Raw genomic sequence first — 15,923 nt, 5'->3', positions numbered from 1 at the left:
TAATTGAACCAGTATGTAACGTCCCCTGTTCAACCAATTAGGTTCAAGTAATGTTTAGAATATTCAGTGATGACAAGCATTAACTTTGGACCAAAAATTACCCAGAATTTATTTCGAACTCTATTGCACTCCATTCCCCCCCCCCCCCCCCCACCTATCTCCCCCCCTCACTTATCTACCCAACGTTTGTTACATTTGTAAAACGTCTAAAAACGGCCTTAAAGATGACCCAGAACTTCTTTCCATCTTTCTAACTCATTTCCTTCCATACATTAGACAGTCTCTCTTACTCGCGAGCAGCTGAATGGTAGTTTAGTCAAAGTGAACAATTATTAACATGACTATTTGTTTTATTGAATGGTAAAAATGCAATTCTACTTATATTGCAGGTATAAGAACGAACACTAGTACACTCCAATATTCATTTAATCATATGAATAATGTAAACTGCATTTACTCATTCATGAATATTTATATAGGCATAAAATATTACAAACTACCAACTTAAGAAAACTAAAATTTGAATACGTACTTAACTCCACTATTTACTTTATCACATGAGTATCGTATTGCAGTTACTCATTCGTAAATAGCTATATACAATCAGGATGCTTTGCGGCCAACCCGATTATTGGAATCAGAAATCAGGAATTGTACAAGAGTTATTTGAGATTCCTGTTTCAGAAATCAGAAAACTGACTTTTCGGCACTGCCTAGGTGTATTGCATGGGCGAAAATACAAGTTTGAAGGAGAGAATGCAGGATTTTGGATTTCCGTTTCCCGAATCAGAAATCGCATTTCTGTTTTCTGAATCACGAATCAGAAATCACAATCTCGCTGACATACGACAAAACACCACGTGTAGGGGAGGGGTGACCACTCGAAAATACTCTTACTTCCGGTATCATTATCTGCGCTCTATCACCCCACCCCACCTTCCCCAGAGAGGAATATATGTCACGTGATTACCAACCACATGAAAAAGTTCAAATACTTTTTGTCGTCTTCGTTTGTTACGACTGCTACAGTGGGTGGTGCAATTTAAGAATAGTAGCGATCATGGATGACTGTGATTTAAAATACAAAGCAGAATACAAAACAGTAGCTACGACAAACGTAACACTTTCAGCTTTATATTCAATATTTGGTATTAATTCCGCGTGCCCATGTTGGCTTAGAGATCCCACAGACACTCACATTTTCCCTGACGAGAATGGAGCTTTTCCAACTCTCGAAAGCTGCAGCTTCTACGTCGTGGAGGTGGGAGCTGCAAAACGCACATTGTCAAAAAGTGACTCTTCTGCCGAAAGTTCGGACGATTTTAGGACTGCATATCAAATGGCTACAAGTACCAAAAACAAGAAACAGAAAAAGAGATCCTCTAAGGGAAAAGGTCCCAGATCTGTTCCCGGAACCCAGCCTAAACCAGGCCCTTCGGGAATCGAGTCCTGGTTTTTTAAAATAACCGTGGGAGAGTTGATAAAACAGAAAATCGTACCGTTGAAAAACATTTTGATTAAATGTTATTCTACAACTACATGTTCAACAGTCAAGGAGGAAATTGGCAGAGAGTTAAACATCAACCCACGTTATATCGCTTTGTATGACAGTGATTACTTAGAAATACAAGACTCCCCAGGAAGAGTAGGTAAGCTCAATATATAGCCAGTTTTCATTGTGATTATTCAAATGCTTATTTTATTGTTTCTAAAGTTATTCCTGGATGCCGTTATTTAGATTTTTTATTCTATGAGATGCAAACATTGCTGCTATCTGAGCAAATCAAACTTTCACCTTAATACTAGTAACTTCAGCGTTGAAATGAAAAGACGTTGTCAATTTCAGGCGTGAGAAGAGTTGTCCCTGATTGGTCAAAACAGTCATTATCTTATTTATGATCTTTTACTAAAATCCCGAGTACCAACATTTAATTAATTCGTATGGGATTTGGCGGGAAAATGGTGCTTCTGCGGATATTTATTTATCTAGTATATATATTTCTTATTACAGTTCTTTGTCATTTGTTCTTCTATTTATTATTATTTACTAGCTGAAAAGACATAGTTATCTTTGTTTACGTGCATTGCTCATTACATTACAAAGTCAGGGCTAAATCAATTAGTAAAATTCTGCGTTGATTTCAGGAAAATACTGGTCAGGAACAAGGAAAATATTTGTGGTGCAGAGGGATTCAGACACCACGAACAGCAAAGTTCAACTGGCACCGACTTCTCATCATTAGGAGCTAAAATTAGTGAATCATTGGATATAATATCTACACAGATAGAGCGCATCGAGAAAAAGGTAGACAAAGTAGAAGTCTTCATCTCCAAGGGCTCAGAAAATGTATACAAAAATATAGCTGTCTTCACTAGAGATATCCTCAAATGCCCAATTTGTTGCGAGGTGACAAAAGATGAAATCCCGCATGCGGTAGCCTGCTGCAACAGCGTATTCTGCCAACGTTGCGTCAACGAACTGGTTGCAAGAGATGATAACACATGCCCTCTGTGTAAAAAAAGGCGCGGGCCAATGTATCCAGTCTTGCTCTCTTGAATGCAGGAGCTATCGAACAAAGTAGCTATAATTCCGGAAGAAACAGGGCAACAAGACAGCGATTGAAACATTCAAACTTTTGCTTTTTTGTGTTTAAAAGGAGATAGAAGTTGTATTGCGAATCCTTTGCTTAGCTATTATTTCTAGCCGTTCTTAAACCCCGTGTCTTCTAATGATTTTTCTGTCGCGGCGCAGTAGGTTTTGTCGGAAAACACAGAAACGCATTGATGGGACGTTCGTCTTGTCTACTAATTGAGTTTAGTTTGACAGTTAATAAGTAGTTGTTTTTCTAATATATTCACTTGCAAAGTTTTACTGTAAAATATCTCTCTATATATGGAAATGTTATGTGATGCTATAAGAACGTATAAAAACCAAGACTATTGAACACTTACATAAACATTTGTTTATGTGAAAAGGAGACAAATACAGGTCTGAGTTGTACACCGAGATCAGACTGAACGAGGTTGGTTATTTTCTGGTATCTGGCATTGCTTGATAGGCCGATAATGGTCATCAGTTATAGTGCAGTGTAAGATGTTATATGTAGTCTCACAGCTTGAATAAAAGCCTTCATGATTAAGATTTTTACAAAATATGTTGTCAAAATATGTATTAATCTATGAATTAGGGACCGTTCATAATTTATGGGGTTTTTTAGGGGGGAGGCATCAATTTCATCCAAACCATTGCAGGCGCATCAAATGTCCATCCATTTTCTGTATATAGAGGGCATTTTAACTTCACAGCACGGGCATCTGAGTCTTCGTAGTTTGACTAGAAAGCGCTATTCAAACCGGATTTGACCTTGCAATGTTTTTAAAGATGGTCATGGTATTAAGGGCAGAAAAAATATACTGAGAAATATGATTATTCTCAGTGGTCTACGAAGCTAAGGCCGATGTAAGTTTCATGAAATATTTTAGTCCTCTTTTGAATGGCCTGGGATTTCCCCTAACAACTTCTGTGAAGATATTCTCAAATGAATACTTTCGGTTGAAAAGACGTTCTCTCATCTGTTGTTGAGGTTTGTTACTGGACAATTGATCAACGCCAACTCTCCACTGTCGCTGAAGCTTTCCACCTTGAGCTTCAAACAATGCCACGGCAGTTTCTTCGTTAGGAACATGACACTCTCGAAGTAGACTCAAAAAATTGGTCTGCTGTCTTCTGTGAGAAGGAATCCCATTTCCAGCTTTACCTGTAAGGAAAAAACATATAGTTACTATAAAATCCACACGATATTTATGGAAAAAAATCGAGTGTAAACTAAGTACCCTTAATCTTATGCGAGTTCCATGACGCTACGAATCTCTCCATTCCTACTTTGGCAACCTCGCAGGTAAACCACGACACACAAAACATCACATGTTCATTAGTCATGTCAATAACACCTCTTTCCTCCAAATCTACAAGAATCCTTTTTATTGGGTAGTTCACTCTTGTATTTACTTCTGGCCACACCCTTTCAATGGTTAAGTTCCTTTTTGAAGTAGTTTTCATGTGTGCAGCTCTGTCTTGGTTCTGTCTTTGCCTTTTAAGAAGTTCTTGAATAAAGAGTATTAGAATCCACTCTTTACCCATATCGACTCGCAGCTGATCAAAAATGCCAGTGTTTACGAGAACCGGTCTAAAGAAAATAACCGGATATATTTGTTAATTAGGCATGTACAGTGGCGGATATATCTAGAACCGGATTGGCTGTTACAGTAGCTTAAAAAATTATAACTCATTAATAAATGTATATAGGAAAGGACTGTTAGCTAGAAAGACAGCAGCACAAAGCATCCTCTTGATACTTCAACAATCCAATCTACTCACACCCCATTCACCTATATAATAACCATAATAGTAATAATCATGATGATGATAACCACTCATTACGGTATGCAATAAAGTATGCATGTATATTGTGTGGAAAAAAGATACATACCTGTAGAACTGACTGTACAACTTGATTGGATTTTTGGAAGGCAAAGTAATCCAATTCTCAATATAGCCACTATAGCCATCTCTCAATACAGCATGTAAGACGCCATAACGTATCAGCTTCTCGTTTTGATCAATGTGACCTTTATATCCAAACCGCGGAGCATAGTACGGTACAGGGTTTGTCCTATCTAGTATATCACGTTTTCTTGCTTCAAAAGCAGTTGGATTGGATTCTTTTAAAACTCTGTTAATAGTTCTCACAGATACTTGAACGCCCTTAGTCCTAAGATATCCTTGGAGCGTTAAAGAACCGTAACTGGGACCAACCTGAAATATTAATAATCGATTCAGTGCTTCCGCCCATAGCTACTAAAATTAAAATCATATGAGCATACGCATAGCCCCTCGGGCTACTTGCGAAAAAATATTGGTTATCACGTAAATCACTTCTAAATCAATAACAGCTTACCTCGCTAACTGCCCTTTTTATAAAATTTTCTTTGGCATTACTATCCAACTTTTCCGCACAGAATCTACGTAGGCCGTTGACTTGGCAATACCGCCGTACACTTCTTCTAGAAAGTCCTCGAGAAATGTTAGGATAACTCTCTTTTAAATACCTTTCCACGTCCCGTAAGAATCCTCCAGCATCGAGAATCTGTCTAACTTCGTCTTGGACATTGAGGGAATCAATTAAGCTCATTTTTTGTCGTAATCACTGACAGAACAACTGAGATCTTTTTAGCTAAGTTTGAATTTATAAGTTTGAAACAATTTTACAGTAATATACTACCCAGGGGATCACGGTTCAATGTTTGTCTTAGCGGAAGTTCAATAACAGCGACAACTATTGGACTAGGGGGGAGGGGGTGGGGTGATAGAGCGCAGATAATGATACCGGAAGTAAGAGTATTTTCGAGTGGTCACCCCTCCCCTACACGTGGTGTTTTGTCGTATGTCAGCGAGATTGTGATTTCTGATTCGTGATTCAGAAAACAGAAATGCGATTTCTGATTCGGGAAACGGAAATCCAAAATCCTGCATTCTCTCCTTCAAACTTGTATTTTCGCCCATGCAATACACCTAGGCAGTGCCGAAAAGTCAGTTTTCTGATTTCTGAAACAGGAATCTCAAATAACTCTTGTACAATTCCTGATTTCTGATTCCAATAATCGGGTTGGCCGCAAAGCATCCTGATTCTATAGGCATAAATATTACAAATTACCAACTTAAAAAAAACTGAAAATCTAAGTGCACTTGAATGAAATATTTCATACAATTCATCTTTAAGAGGGTATATCTTAAAAACGCCTTGATTGACGTCAAAACCTAGTTTGTTGCGCCCACAGCAAGGACAAATAGTTATTATCAATATAAAGTGCAGTTAATAATATTTGTAGTAGTACGTGATAATAGTGAATTAGCCATTCCAAGGTTGAGGGGAAAACTGGGTCAAGTTGGCATTTCAGTGCATTGTGGGACTTTTAGGAGACGTAATTCCAAGATTCAAAGATTTTCGTCCCCTCAAAAGTCTCAAAAAGCATTGCAATGTTAAAATGGTAAATGTTCTATTGGAACGGTTATCGCGTGAAACGTCACTCAAGACACGACGGATGATTTTCTCTTGTATGTACCGTTCAAGGCATCAGGGTTCTTTTCCATTTCGTCAAGCGCCATGTTGGTTTCTGCGGCGTTAAATTTCTCATCATGATGAAATTGCCCACCTCTCATCTGCTCGTCCATCTGCAAGGCTGCTAGCGGGTAAACCAACATCACAGAAAAGAAATCTTCAGCAAGGTTACCCAGGATGTTGTACTTCTCTCTCATGTAAGCGCGAGTACCAGTGGCTAGCGCAAAGAAGCCGAACAATACAGCCCAGCCCACGTACGCCAAACCAGGCTCAAGCACCTGTAGGATCTCTAGAATGATCCAGCCATAGAAAGGAATAGCCAAGGACACCATTGAGACATAACGGTTAGAGCCGTACAACTTTCCTGTAGCATTACCCAATGGCCACCATGGAGCAAAGATTGCTACGACAAGTCTGGCAAATAGCTTGCAAGAGGGACGGTAGAAGATATCTAGTAGCCCCATAGTGAACTGTGGTCCATTTGGATCTAGGTCACCAACGTCGGTCTTCAAAATCCTCCACAAAGCAACACAGATAAAGTTGAGTAATACCGTGAGGAAGAGTCCAGAGACAATAGAAACTGCTTGGAGAGCAGAAAGAGCCTTGGTACCACCTGTCCAGAGAAGAGCTGTAGCAGTTGCTCCTTCGGTCAGTGCCCAGAAGATCCTTTGAAGTACCGGTGGATCTGGATGGCCATTGGCTGATAAGCTGTCAATCACCAGAGAACCACTGTCTGAGCTGGTCACGAAGTACAGGATTAAACCCACGATGGACATGCCTGACAGGAAATCCCCAAGACCGCCATATTGGTCCATCAGGTCAAACCACATGTTGACAGAAGGACGGCAGGAGAGCCGGTACAGACCTCCAAGGGACTCAGTCGAATTCCATCCACCCAGTGGAGAGTTGCAAGTGATATTTGCATTGGCTGCTGCTCGCTCCATGCGTAGACCTGCACCACCAAATACAGAGAACCACAGCAGAGAATATATTGTGGGGAGTGTCAGAGTGTACATGATGAACTCTCTAATGGTACGTCCACGGGATATTCTTGCAATGAAGGTACCAACGAAAGGTGACCAAGCGACCCACCATCCCCAGTAGAAGATGGTCCAGTCGTTCATCCATTGTGGTGCTTGCTTCTTGTCAGGAGCGTCTCCAGGCTGTGCAAAGGCATCGGTATGGAAGCCCAGCTGCACAAGCTGCTGCATGTAGTAGCCAAGGGTTTGCACGGAGACGTTCAGAATGTACCAAGTGTCATCGTAGAAGAAGACCACAAACCACAGTAACATGCCAATAGAGAAACAGAGCTCGCTCAGACGACGAATACCCAGTTTGAGGCCACTGATAACAGATGCAGTGGCCAAGGCAGTGATGCACCAGATGATGATAACTTGGGTTTCTTTGCTCTGAGTAATGTTGTTATTCATGCGGTTGAAACCACTATTAAGTTGTACGACCCCGAGACCAAGACTAGTGCAAACACCAAGCATGGTGCAGACAACGGCCAGGATGTCGATGAAGTCACCAAGTGTACCAAAGATTTTGTCACCAAGAAGAGGATGGAAACATGATCTCATGGTCATGGGCATGCCTTTACAGTGGGATAAATATCCGAGGATGAGTCCAACGAGAGCATAGACCACCCATGCATGTATACCCCAGTGGAAAATAGTCACATTTAAGGCATCTTGTGCACGCTGGTTATCTGAATACCTACGTGAACAAGAAATAGAGGATATAGTTATCGTTGCGTTTTTTGTTATTCAGTTTTTTTATCATTCTATAGTCTGCGAAAGGGCTCTCTGGTGGCGCACTTCACATTCACTGAGTTGTGTCATCATAATAACCGCGCGCTACTTCAGACTGAGACCCCCATGCCACTTCAAGGACTACGTGAAGGGCCATCAATTTCTCATTTTTCTGAGGTTACTCATAAAATGGCTCTTCTTTTGTCATGTTTATCGATATCTATTAATCAGAAATAATTATTCTCCCGTTGAACAGGTCACGATTATGGCACTCACACACTAATTAGACGTGCGAATCAGCATATCGTTATAAACCAAATTGCATAATTACTGCATAAATACTCTATCATGCGTGTGGGTAGGCAAACACATAATCGTTAATGCAAATCCAGTCCTGCATAATCTATGGAACTCAATAATACCGAGTCACGTATAACAATTTCAGTTGGAAATGCGCTAAAATTTTAGTCTTTCTTCTGATCCCTTCTTTTTAATTCCACTAGAATTGGTATGAAATTCTTAAACACAAATTATGGTTTAAGGGTTATTTCAATCGAAGATAGTTAGACATTTATCAAAAGTTACTCTACTAGAACTGAAGAGTGTTAATCCGATGGTCATTTAAAAAATTCACGAATCAACTTAAGTCTTAAGACTTAAGTCTATTTGTTTTACAAGTTCCGTTATCTTCAAAACTCAAACATCTTTTTTTTAATCAAGTGCCTTGGATTTATAAGATACGTACAAATGTTATACTAAGTTAATAAAACTTTCTAAGCATGACGTCATCAATGCTTGCATAAGAATTAAAAAAAAAAAAAAGCTTAAATAAGAATTAAAGATTGATTGATAGAAGGTTTCTTAGAATATAATCGTACGTTTTGGCCGCTTTTTACAGTTGAACCTTTCTTCTTTTTAAAGTTTAACATCTTTTCTACAAATGAATAAAATACAAATAAATAAATTACTTTATTCAGAGTATTTAGTCGTTCTAGCGCTCTCGCACTAATTGGGGACACTTTTCACTCACAAACTACCACTTCAACACAACGCTCAACTCACATGTTTATTTTTGAATGGTATCCTTATGGCTTCCAAAAATAGTTTTTAGTGTTTAGTTGTAATAAAGATTAGGTTTATTCATTCGGAATATTTGTATATCGTTGGTGATATCTATCAACACAATCTTGACAAACTTAAAACAATTTAATTAGTTTCATTACACTGACACACTTCGTTTTACTATGGACAGAAAACTGTTTATAATCAGTGATAACCTAAAAAACTGATTAATTCTTTGGCATAGAAATTAGAACTTACTTATGGTTGAATGACTTAATTTTGGCATCTTTATTCAGAATACAAACGTATGATAGTAATCGTTGGTGGTACTACATCAACATAATCTTGACTTAAAACAACTTTTTGTTACTTTTTTTACTTTACTTTACTGTAAACAAAAACTGTGCTTATAAGTGATAACTTAACAAACTTGAACAATTCTTTAAAATAGAATTTCGAACTTACTTACGGTTGAGTGACTTAATTTTGGCATCTAAAAAATAAATTATTCAGAATACAAACGTCTGATAGTAGACAGTATTAACTGCAGCTAGAAAAGGCATTATTCATTTTTTCAAGATAAATTAGTGAAAGTGTCTCTTCTAGATCTTGAGCTTTAAAAGCGGCTTCTTTATCAATTAACACAAAATGGTTAAGAAGTCAGGTGACACTAATTTAATTCAAAGCTACATTCCTTATTCACTCAGGGAGCATTCCTAAACATTTATAAAGGAATTTATTGACAGGCATACCTTCCTTGATAACGGTTTCCATAGTCCGTTTTATGACTGGGATGGTAGTGATAGATTGGTTCTGCGACACCAAAGTAGAACAGTCCAACACCAATGCCAGCAGCGAACAGCATAGTGAAGTAAGTAGCGTCACCGTACTCTGGTTTATCATTGGGCTTGCCGAGCTTTAGCTTGCCATACTTGGAGAAGAGCAGGTAGAGGATGAATACTGCCCATGCGTCTTGGTTTCCGATGTACAGCCATGTCCAAGTTTGAGTTATCCAATTTTTCCATGTTGGTAATACCTCACCAGCTTGGCCTGTCCATCGAAGACAGTAAATAACGAAACCCCAGATTAGAATAGCAGATACAAAGGTCACTACAGGATTGATTTCTATTCGAAAAAGACGAAATATTTTGAATTTAACATTGCGACACTTGTTTCGTATGGTATCATCTTCGTCAAAATCTGCCATTGTCACTGATAGTTATGCAACAAGCATAACAGGATGAATTGACGTGCACTCTAACTAGATTTAATACGTTTTAGTTCGCTGGGTATCGTAAAATCCTCGAGATGCAATTGGTTGGTGCATAGAGGATGAAACTGTTCTCTTGACTGATTGGATACGCCTACAACACCTTTTTTGCTAAATTATTGCTAGTAATCTTACAATAATCGAGCGTCAAAAGAATATTTGCAATGAATCGATAAAAAATCCTATACCGAAGCATCGCTCAAGTTTGTTTGCGTTTTTTTTTTTTTTTTTTTTTCTTCTTTTCTTTGGTGCATCATAATTGATTAAAAAACGGTAAGGTCAAAGTAATTAAAAACAACAGGGGGTCTTGTATAATACTCGCTTTAAATCTACTTTCCTAACATTTTTCTAATATCTAGGAAGTTATCACCAAGATCATAGTTGTTTATAAATTCACGTCATAACGGATAAAAAATTACCTTCCACAGTAGCAAAAATAGCTGTGGTGTTCAATAAAAAAAGGATTCATATATACTGTATCATGTTATTAGCGAATAAAACATTATATCAAGTTTCAAAGTCCAATTTCTCTTTCTTCTCATTGGCCAAGAGGGTGCCACGTGATGGTCGTCAAATATTTCACTGTTTCACTAAACCGTTCATAGCGGACAACATGAAGCTTTTCTAAGTCTTTCAAAATAAAATAATTAAATAATAGAATGATTTAATTTTTGATCAGATGATTGCTTTATAATCTATAATGAGGTAAAGACGTTCGATAATATAACGAGCCACACTCTCTCATCAACCAAAAGACCCCCAACTGATTTAACTATGCCCTGGGTGCCTTGTCGTTCCCTTTTCTCTTTTGTTGTTTTAGGTGCCATCACTCGAACACTACATTCCTTTCCACAGGATTGACCACTGATAATCAGAGGGCCCATGACGACTGCGGCGGGGACTATATTTCTTTTACCTCAGTAAACCCTGTGAGTGAGCAGAGGTTGTTTGTTCTTTCCCTTTGATAAGGGCTGAACGAATGGCTAGTCCAAACGGAGGGCAGAAAAAGCCTGTCAATAAAATGCTTATAGCGTCAGTGGAATTGTATTTTTTCATGCTTTCGGGCCCTTGGTCCATCATCAGACAGATTGAGAATTACAGTTTAATCTTAAACACGAAAAGAAAGCTCCAATCAACGTAAAAGAAACTTCACTTTTCGATATTCCTCTTTAATGTTACCTACGTATCACTGTATTTAATTATTTACATTTTTAAAAAGGACTTTTCACAAAATTACCATGGATGCAAGGCTAAAATGGAAATACGAAAGAAATGCAACGAATTCCATCAAGAAAAAGCGTGATTTGTTTTTTGTTTTTTGTTTGCAATTTTATGCGTTTTGCGCATCCAAAAAGTTTTTGGGAAGGGTCTATACCAACACGAATCAGCCATGTTTATTCTCATGAGAATAAAAACTTCTGTTTCACTCGCATAAATGTATTCTCAAGCACTTGAATGCGAAGCTACGCGTGGAAAAATCTATTGTTCAAGTCAACATGGCTGCCGCGCCGCGTATGTTAAACCAATCCAAGGCATTTGTCGCAGTTTCTCTTAGTAACGATCTTTCCACCCAACCCAAACGGCGTGGAGCGTCCTCCTACTTTCACAAGAATACCGTTGTCCATATGGTTTTTTTTCAACTGCGACAAATGCCTTGGATTGGTTTAACATACACAGTGCATTATGGGATCTTCTTGTTATGCAAATTAGTCTTGTTATTAAAAATGCCGGTATAAATAATAAATCGATACATTTTTAACTTGTAAAAATTAATGTTACCAAAAAATTGAATATGCACTGATTTTTTAGTAATTGGTTAAGAAAATGGTTAAATAGGTGCTCGTAAAACCATAAATATTAAAACATCTTTATGTCTCAACTGGAACACTAGTTGCTACAATATGAAATATAGGAAAATACACTCTCAATGTCGTCCTAACCAGTTGCTAGTTTATAACTTTTTATATATTCTTATATATCTTACCTAACTAAATTCAGCTGCTTAATCATTGTTTTACTGACTAAACTAACTAAAAGAATTCTACTGCATTTTATTATTAGATTATATTCTTGATTAACTATTTGGAGTAAAGTCCATCTTGAGTCAGCGGTCTTTGGTGGGAGGGTGGCGCATGCTCAGTGTTCAGAACATCGTCGACATCTGAAGACAAGACTAACACAGTGTTTATTTATTGGATTACATAAATGTGGATAAACGGTAGTTTTCAGCTGGTTCTCGTCCATTTTTTACCTTTTCTGCTCCCGAATTCTGATCTTCAACCCCAGACTTACGACGAACAACGTTCAAGTTGATAATAACTTCATTGGGAGCTCCATTTTCTTCCCTCTTGACCTCCAACTCGTAGATGTTCTTGTTCATGTGGTCCTCCATCTGTAGTACAGCCAATGGATACACCAACATCATAGCAAACATGTCTTCGACGAGGTTACCATCAATATGGAACTTTTCTCTTATCGAAGCTCGAATACCCGTACCGTACGCCACGAACCCCATGTAGATGGCCCAGCCGATATACATACAGGTCTTATCAAAAACTTGGAAAATTTCCAGCATAATCCAGGTATAAAACGGCAAAGCCACAAAAACCATGGCCACAATGCACTTGTATTGGGACAGCTTTCCTGCGGCGTTACCAGCTGACCACCAGGGAGCAAACACAGCCAGTATTAAACGCCCAAACGCTTTACAGGAGGTTAGGTTATAAATGTAATCTAACAGACCGGTACTGAAATGGGGTCCATTAGGATCCATGTCACCCGCTTCTATCTTAAGCGTCCTCCATAGCGCAACACATACGAAGTTGACGACCAATGTATAGATAAGCCCAGAGCAGATGGAGACAGCTTGCAAGGCGTCCATGGCTTTTCTGCTGCCGGCGGCGACCAGTGCTGTTGCGGCTGCTCCTTCGGTCAACGCCCAGAAAATCCTTTGAATGACCGGTGGATCTGGGTGACCGTTGGACGTAACGCTATCGATTACAAGAGAACCACTGTCTGAGCTGGTCACAAAGTAGAGAACCATCGAAACCAAGGATATCCCGGACAGGAATTCTGCACTTCCACCATATTGTAAGATAACATCGAACCACATGTCTCCTCCGTTTGATCGGCACGACAGACGGTACAGGGTTCCATCTGTTTGCGTGGCATTCACACCACAAGTTAAATTGGCATTCTGTGCTGCTCTTTCCATACGTAGACCTGCGCCACCGAACACAGAAAACCACATCAGGCAATACACGACTGGGATAGTGAGGGTGTAGGTGATGAACGATCGAATGGTACGCCCTCTGGAAATCTTGGCGATAAATATACCAACAAGAGGCGCCCAAGCGATCCACCATCCCCAGTAGAATACTGTCCAGCTATTCATCCATCCTGGTGCTTGTTTCTTGTCAGGAGCGTCTCCAAGCTGTGCAAAGGCATCGGTGTGGAAGCCCAGCTGCACCAGCCACTGCAGATAATAACCAAGAGACTGGACAAAGACATTCAGAAGGTACCAAGTGTCATCTGCGAATAACACATAGAACCAAAGGAACATCCCAAGGGTAAAACAAATCTCACTCAAACGGCGGATCCCAACCTTCAGACCGCTAACCACGGAGAGTGTTGCCAATATAGTGATGCCCCAAATCAGGATGATTTGGTTATTCTTGTTTACCCCTATGTTGTCATTCAATCGATGTACACCACTGTTGATCAACAAGACGCCGATACCCAGGCTGGTACATACGCCGAACATGGTGCACACGACAGTCAGGATGTCAATCACGTCGCCGAAAATCCCAAAAACCTTGTCACCAATCAGTGGATAGAAGCACGATCTCATTGTCATAGGCAAGCCTCTACGGAAGGTGAGGAAGCCGAGGACTAGAGCGACCAGGTCGTAGACTATCCAACCATGTACGCCCCAATGGAAGATGGTCAGGTTTATGGCATCTTGAGCCTTTTGGTTGTCAGAGTATCTGAAATTAATAGTCAGAATGTTTACGAGCGATTTGTTCATTTACCCTATCTATTAATTCCTTCCTTCCTCCCGCTTTCTGAAAGTTCTGGTTGAGTGATGACAAGTTTTGGTCGACACTAAATAGCTATTATTTGCCAGTATTACAGTTGCAATTTTGATTTTATTGCATAGATTTACTACATCGTGTGCGCTCTATATGAATATGATTCAAATGTCTTGGATCCTGAACCACTAAGAGTGTCATCATACGTGCAGCATTCTGAACAGCAGATCCTGCATCCATCAATCACTAGGCATCCATGCATCCTATAATCCATCCATCCATCCATCTCATCTCATCCAAACAACCCATCCATCCATCTAATTTTCCCTTACGCCAAGATATTCCAGCTCTACTATTGGCCGTTCCAAGTTGGTATTGCTGTTCATCGTGTGTGGGGCTGTTTTCGGAGACAAGATGGCCGGCTATCTCCTAAACAGCAGCCCCAAAATGCACTGTGATGTCAACTCAACCTTAGTTTTTTCCTCAACATAGGTATGGCCAATAGTCTTAAACAAGAGAGCACTTTAAATGAAGTGATACAAAACGTCACGAAATTACCACTTTGATTCGGTCACTAAGCAAGCAGTTCTAAAGCTTACATATTTTCTAGAGGCGTTGACTTCACGCAACTCTAATCTCGATCATTTAAAAAATCAAACAGCGACGGTTCAATGACTTCTTCTTATTGAGTTCAGATATTGTTGACATACTGGCATCATTCATTAACATTTTAGGAACAAATCATGAATTAGAAAATTTAACGAAGAAAAACACGAAAGAAAAAAATTAAAAACATAATTCCTGACATTATTTGATGTCAGTTCAGTAGAATTTGAGGATAATGCACTTTATTTTCAATGCACTTTATTCTGTATTGGTTATCAAACAAAGAGACGCATTTTCCTAATCCTTATAATAATAATAATAATGAAAGTGTTTTAATCAGCGATGTTCATGTATACCTTCCTTGATAACGGTTACCCCATTCTCCTCCAGGGGCATAGTGATAGACAGGTTCCGCCACGCCATAGAAAAACATCCCTGTTCCGATACCAGCAGCAAACAGCATTGTAAAGTAGGTTGAGTCAGAAAATTCCGGTTTGTCGTCGTCCTTTCCCAGCTTGATTTGGGAGTATTTGCTGAAATATAAGTAGATCAAGAAGAAAGCCCACACATCTTGTGTTCCTATGTACAACCATGTCCATGTTTTGGTCACCCATTTCATCCATTTTACCATTTCAGCGGATATTATGGCTGTCTCTGTAAGGCAGAGGATCACAAACACCCAAATCAAAAGGGCAGAGACTATGGTAACCACAGGGTTAAAATTGAACCGAAAGCGCCCTTTGCCAAATGTAACGTGAAGGCATTTGTTTCGAATGCTTTCTTGAAGTCTTTCTTCTTCCTCTCGATCGGCAGTAGTTGCCATCTTGTTGTCGGCTCAACACGAGGAGCAAAACTGCGTTGAACTGCGCACCTTTTCAGTTTTATACCTCGTGATATGCATATTAAATAGCGATCGAGGCCCAGTAATTTTACTACGGACTTCACAGACGTCCTTGTAGTGTAAGGGTCAAAATAACTGACAGTTGAATTAGGCTTTCACTAGACTGTAAAGTTTTTGTAGTCAACACGTATCTTTTTGATTGAAATATTTTCAATTTTTCATCATAACACCCGAGTAGGGAAT

The 15,923-nt window shown here is 39.2% G+C and overlaps 3 protein-coding genes across 3 annotated transcripts; all 3 read right to left on the bottom strand.

Moving 5' to 3' along the window:
• Nucleotides 1-537: 537 nt before the first annotated feature.
• LOC116288282 (uncharacterized) lies at nt 538-5,094 on the bottom strand. Its single transcript, XM_089032894.1, has 3 exons — nt 4,491-5,094; nt 3,835-4,187; nt 538-3,758 (listed from the first exon to the last, which is right to left on the bottom strand). The coding sequence occupies exons 2-3, from the start codon at nt 4,139-4,141 to the stop codon at nt 3,442-3,444; spliced, it is 624 nt and encodes a 207-aa protein (XP_088889020.1). The 5' UTR covers nt 4,142-4,187; nt 4,491-5,094; the 3' UTR covers nt 538-3,441.
• Nucleotides 5,095-5,225: 131 nt separating this feature from the next.
• LOC116304085 (uncharacterized) lies at nt 5,226-10,403 on the bottom strand. Its single transcript, XM_031713740.2, has 2 exons — nt 9,685-10,403; nt 5,226-7,835 (listed from the first exon to the last, which is right to left on the bottom strand). The coding sequence occupies exons 1-2, from the start codon at nt 10,137-10,139 to the stop codon at nt 6,089-6,091; spliced, it is 2,202 nt and encodes a 733-aa protein (XP_031569600.2). The 5' UTR covers nt 10,140-10,403; the 3' UTR covers nt 5,226-6,088.
• A 942-nt stretch (nt 10,404-11,345) lies between these two features.
• LOC116304088 (uncharacterized) lies at nt 11,346-15,923 on the bottom strand. Its single transcript, XM_031713742.2, has 2 exons — nt 15,196-15,923; nt 11,346-14,188 (listed from the first exon to the last, which is right to left on the bottom strand). The coding sequence occupies exons 1-2, from the start codon at nt 15,660-15,662 to the stop codon at nt 12,400-12,402; spliced, it is 2,256 nt and encodes a 751-aa protein (XP_031569602.2). The 5' UTR covers nt 15,663-15,923; the 3' UTR covers nt 11,346-12,399.

This window comes from Actinia tenebrosa, unplaced genomic scaffold (genome assembly GCF_029948245.1).
Source record: "Actinia tenebrosa isolate PJP-AT-01 unplaced genomic scaffold, QUT_ActTen_1.0 PGA_scaffold1__47_contigs__length_23844297, whole genome shotgun sequence".
NCBI classification, from domain to species: Eukaryota; Metazoa; Cnidaria; class Anthozoa; order Actiniaria; family Actiniidae; genus Actinia; species Actinia tenebrosa.
The sequence above is the reverse complement of the archived record's forward strand: the minus strand, read 5'-3'. Positions and strand labels throughout refer to the sequence as shown.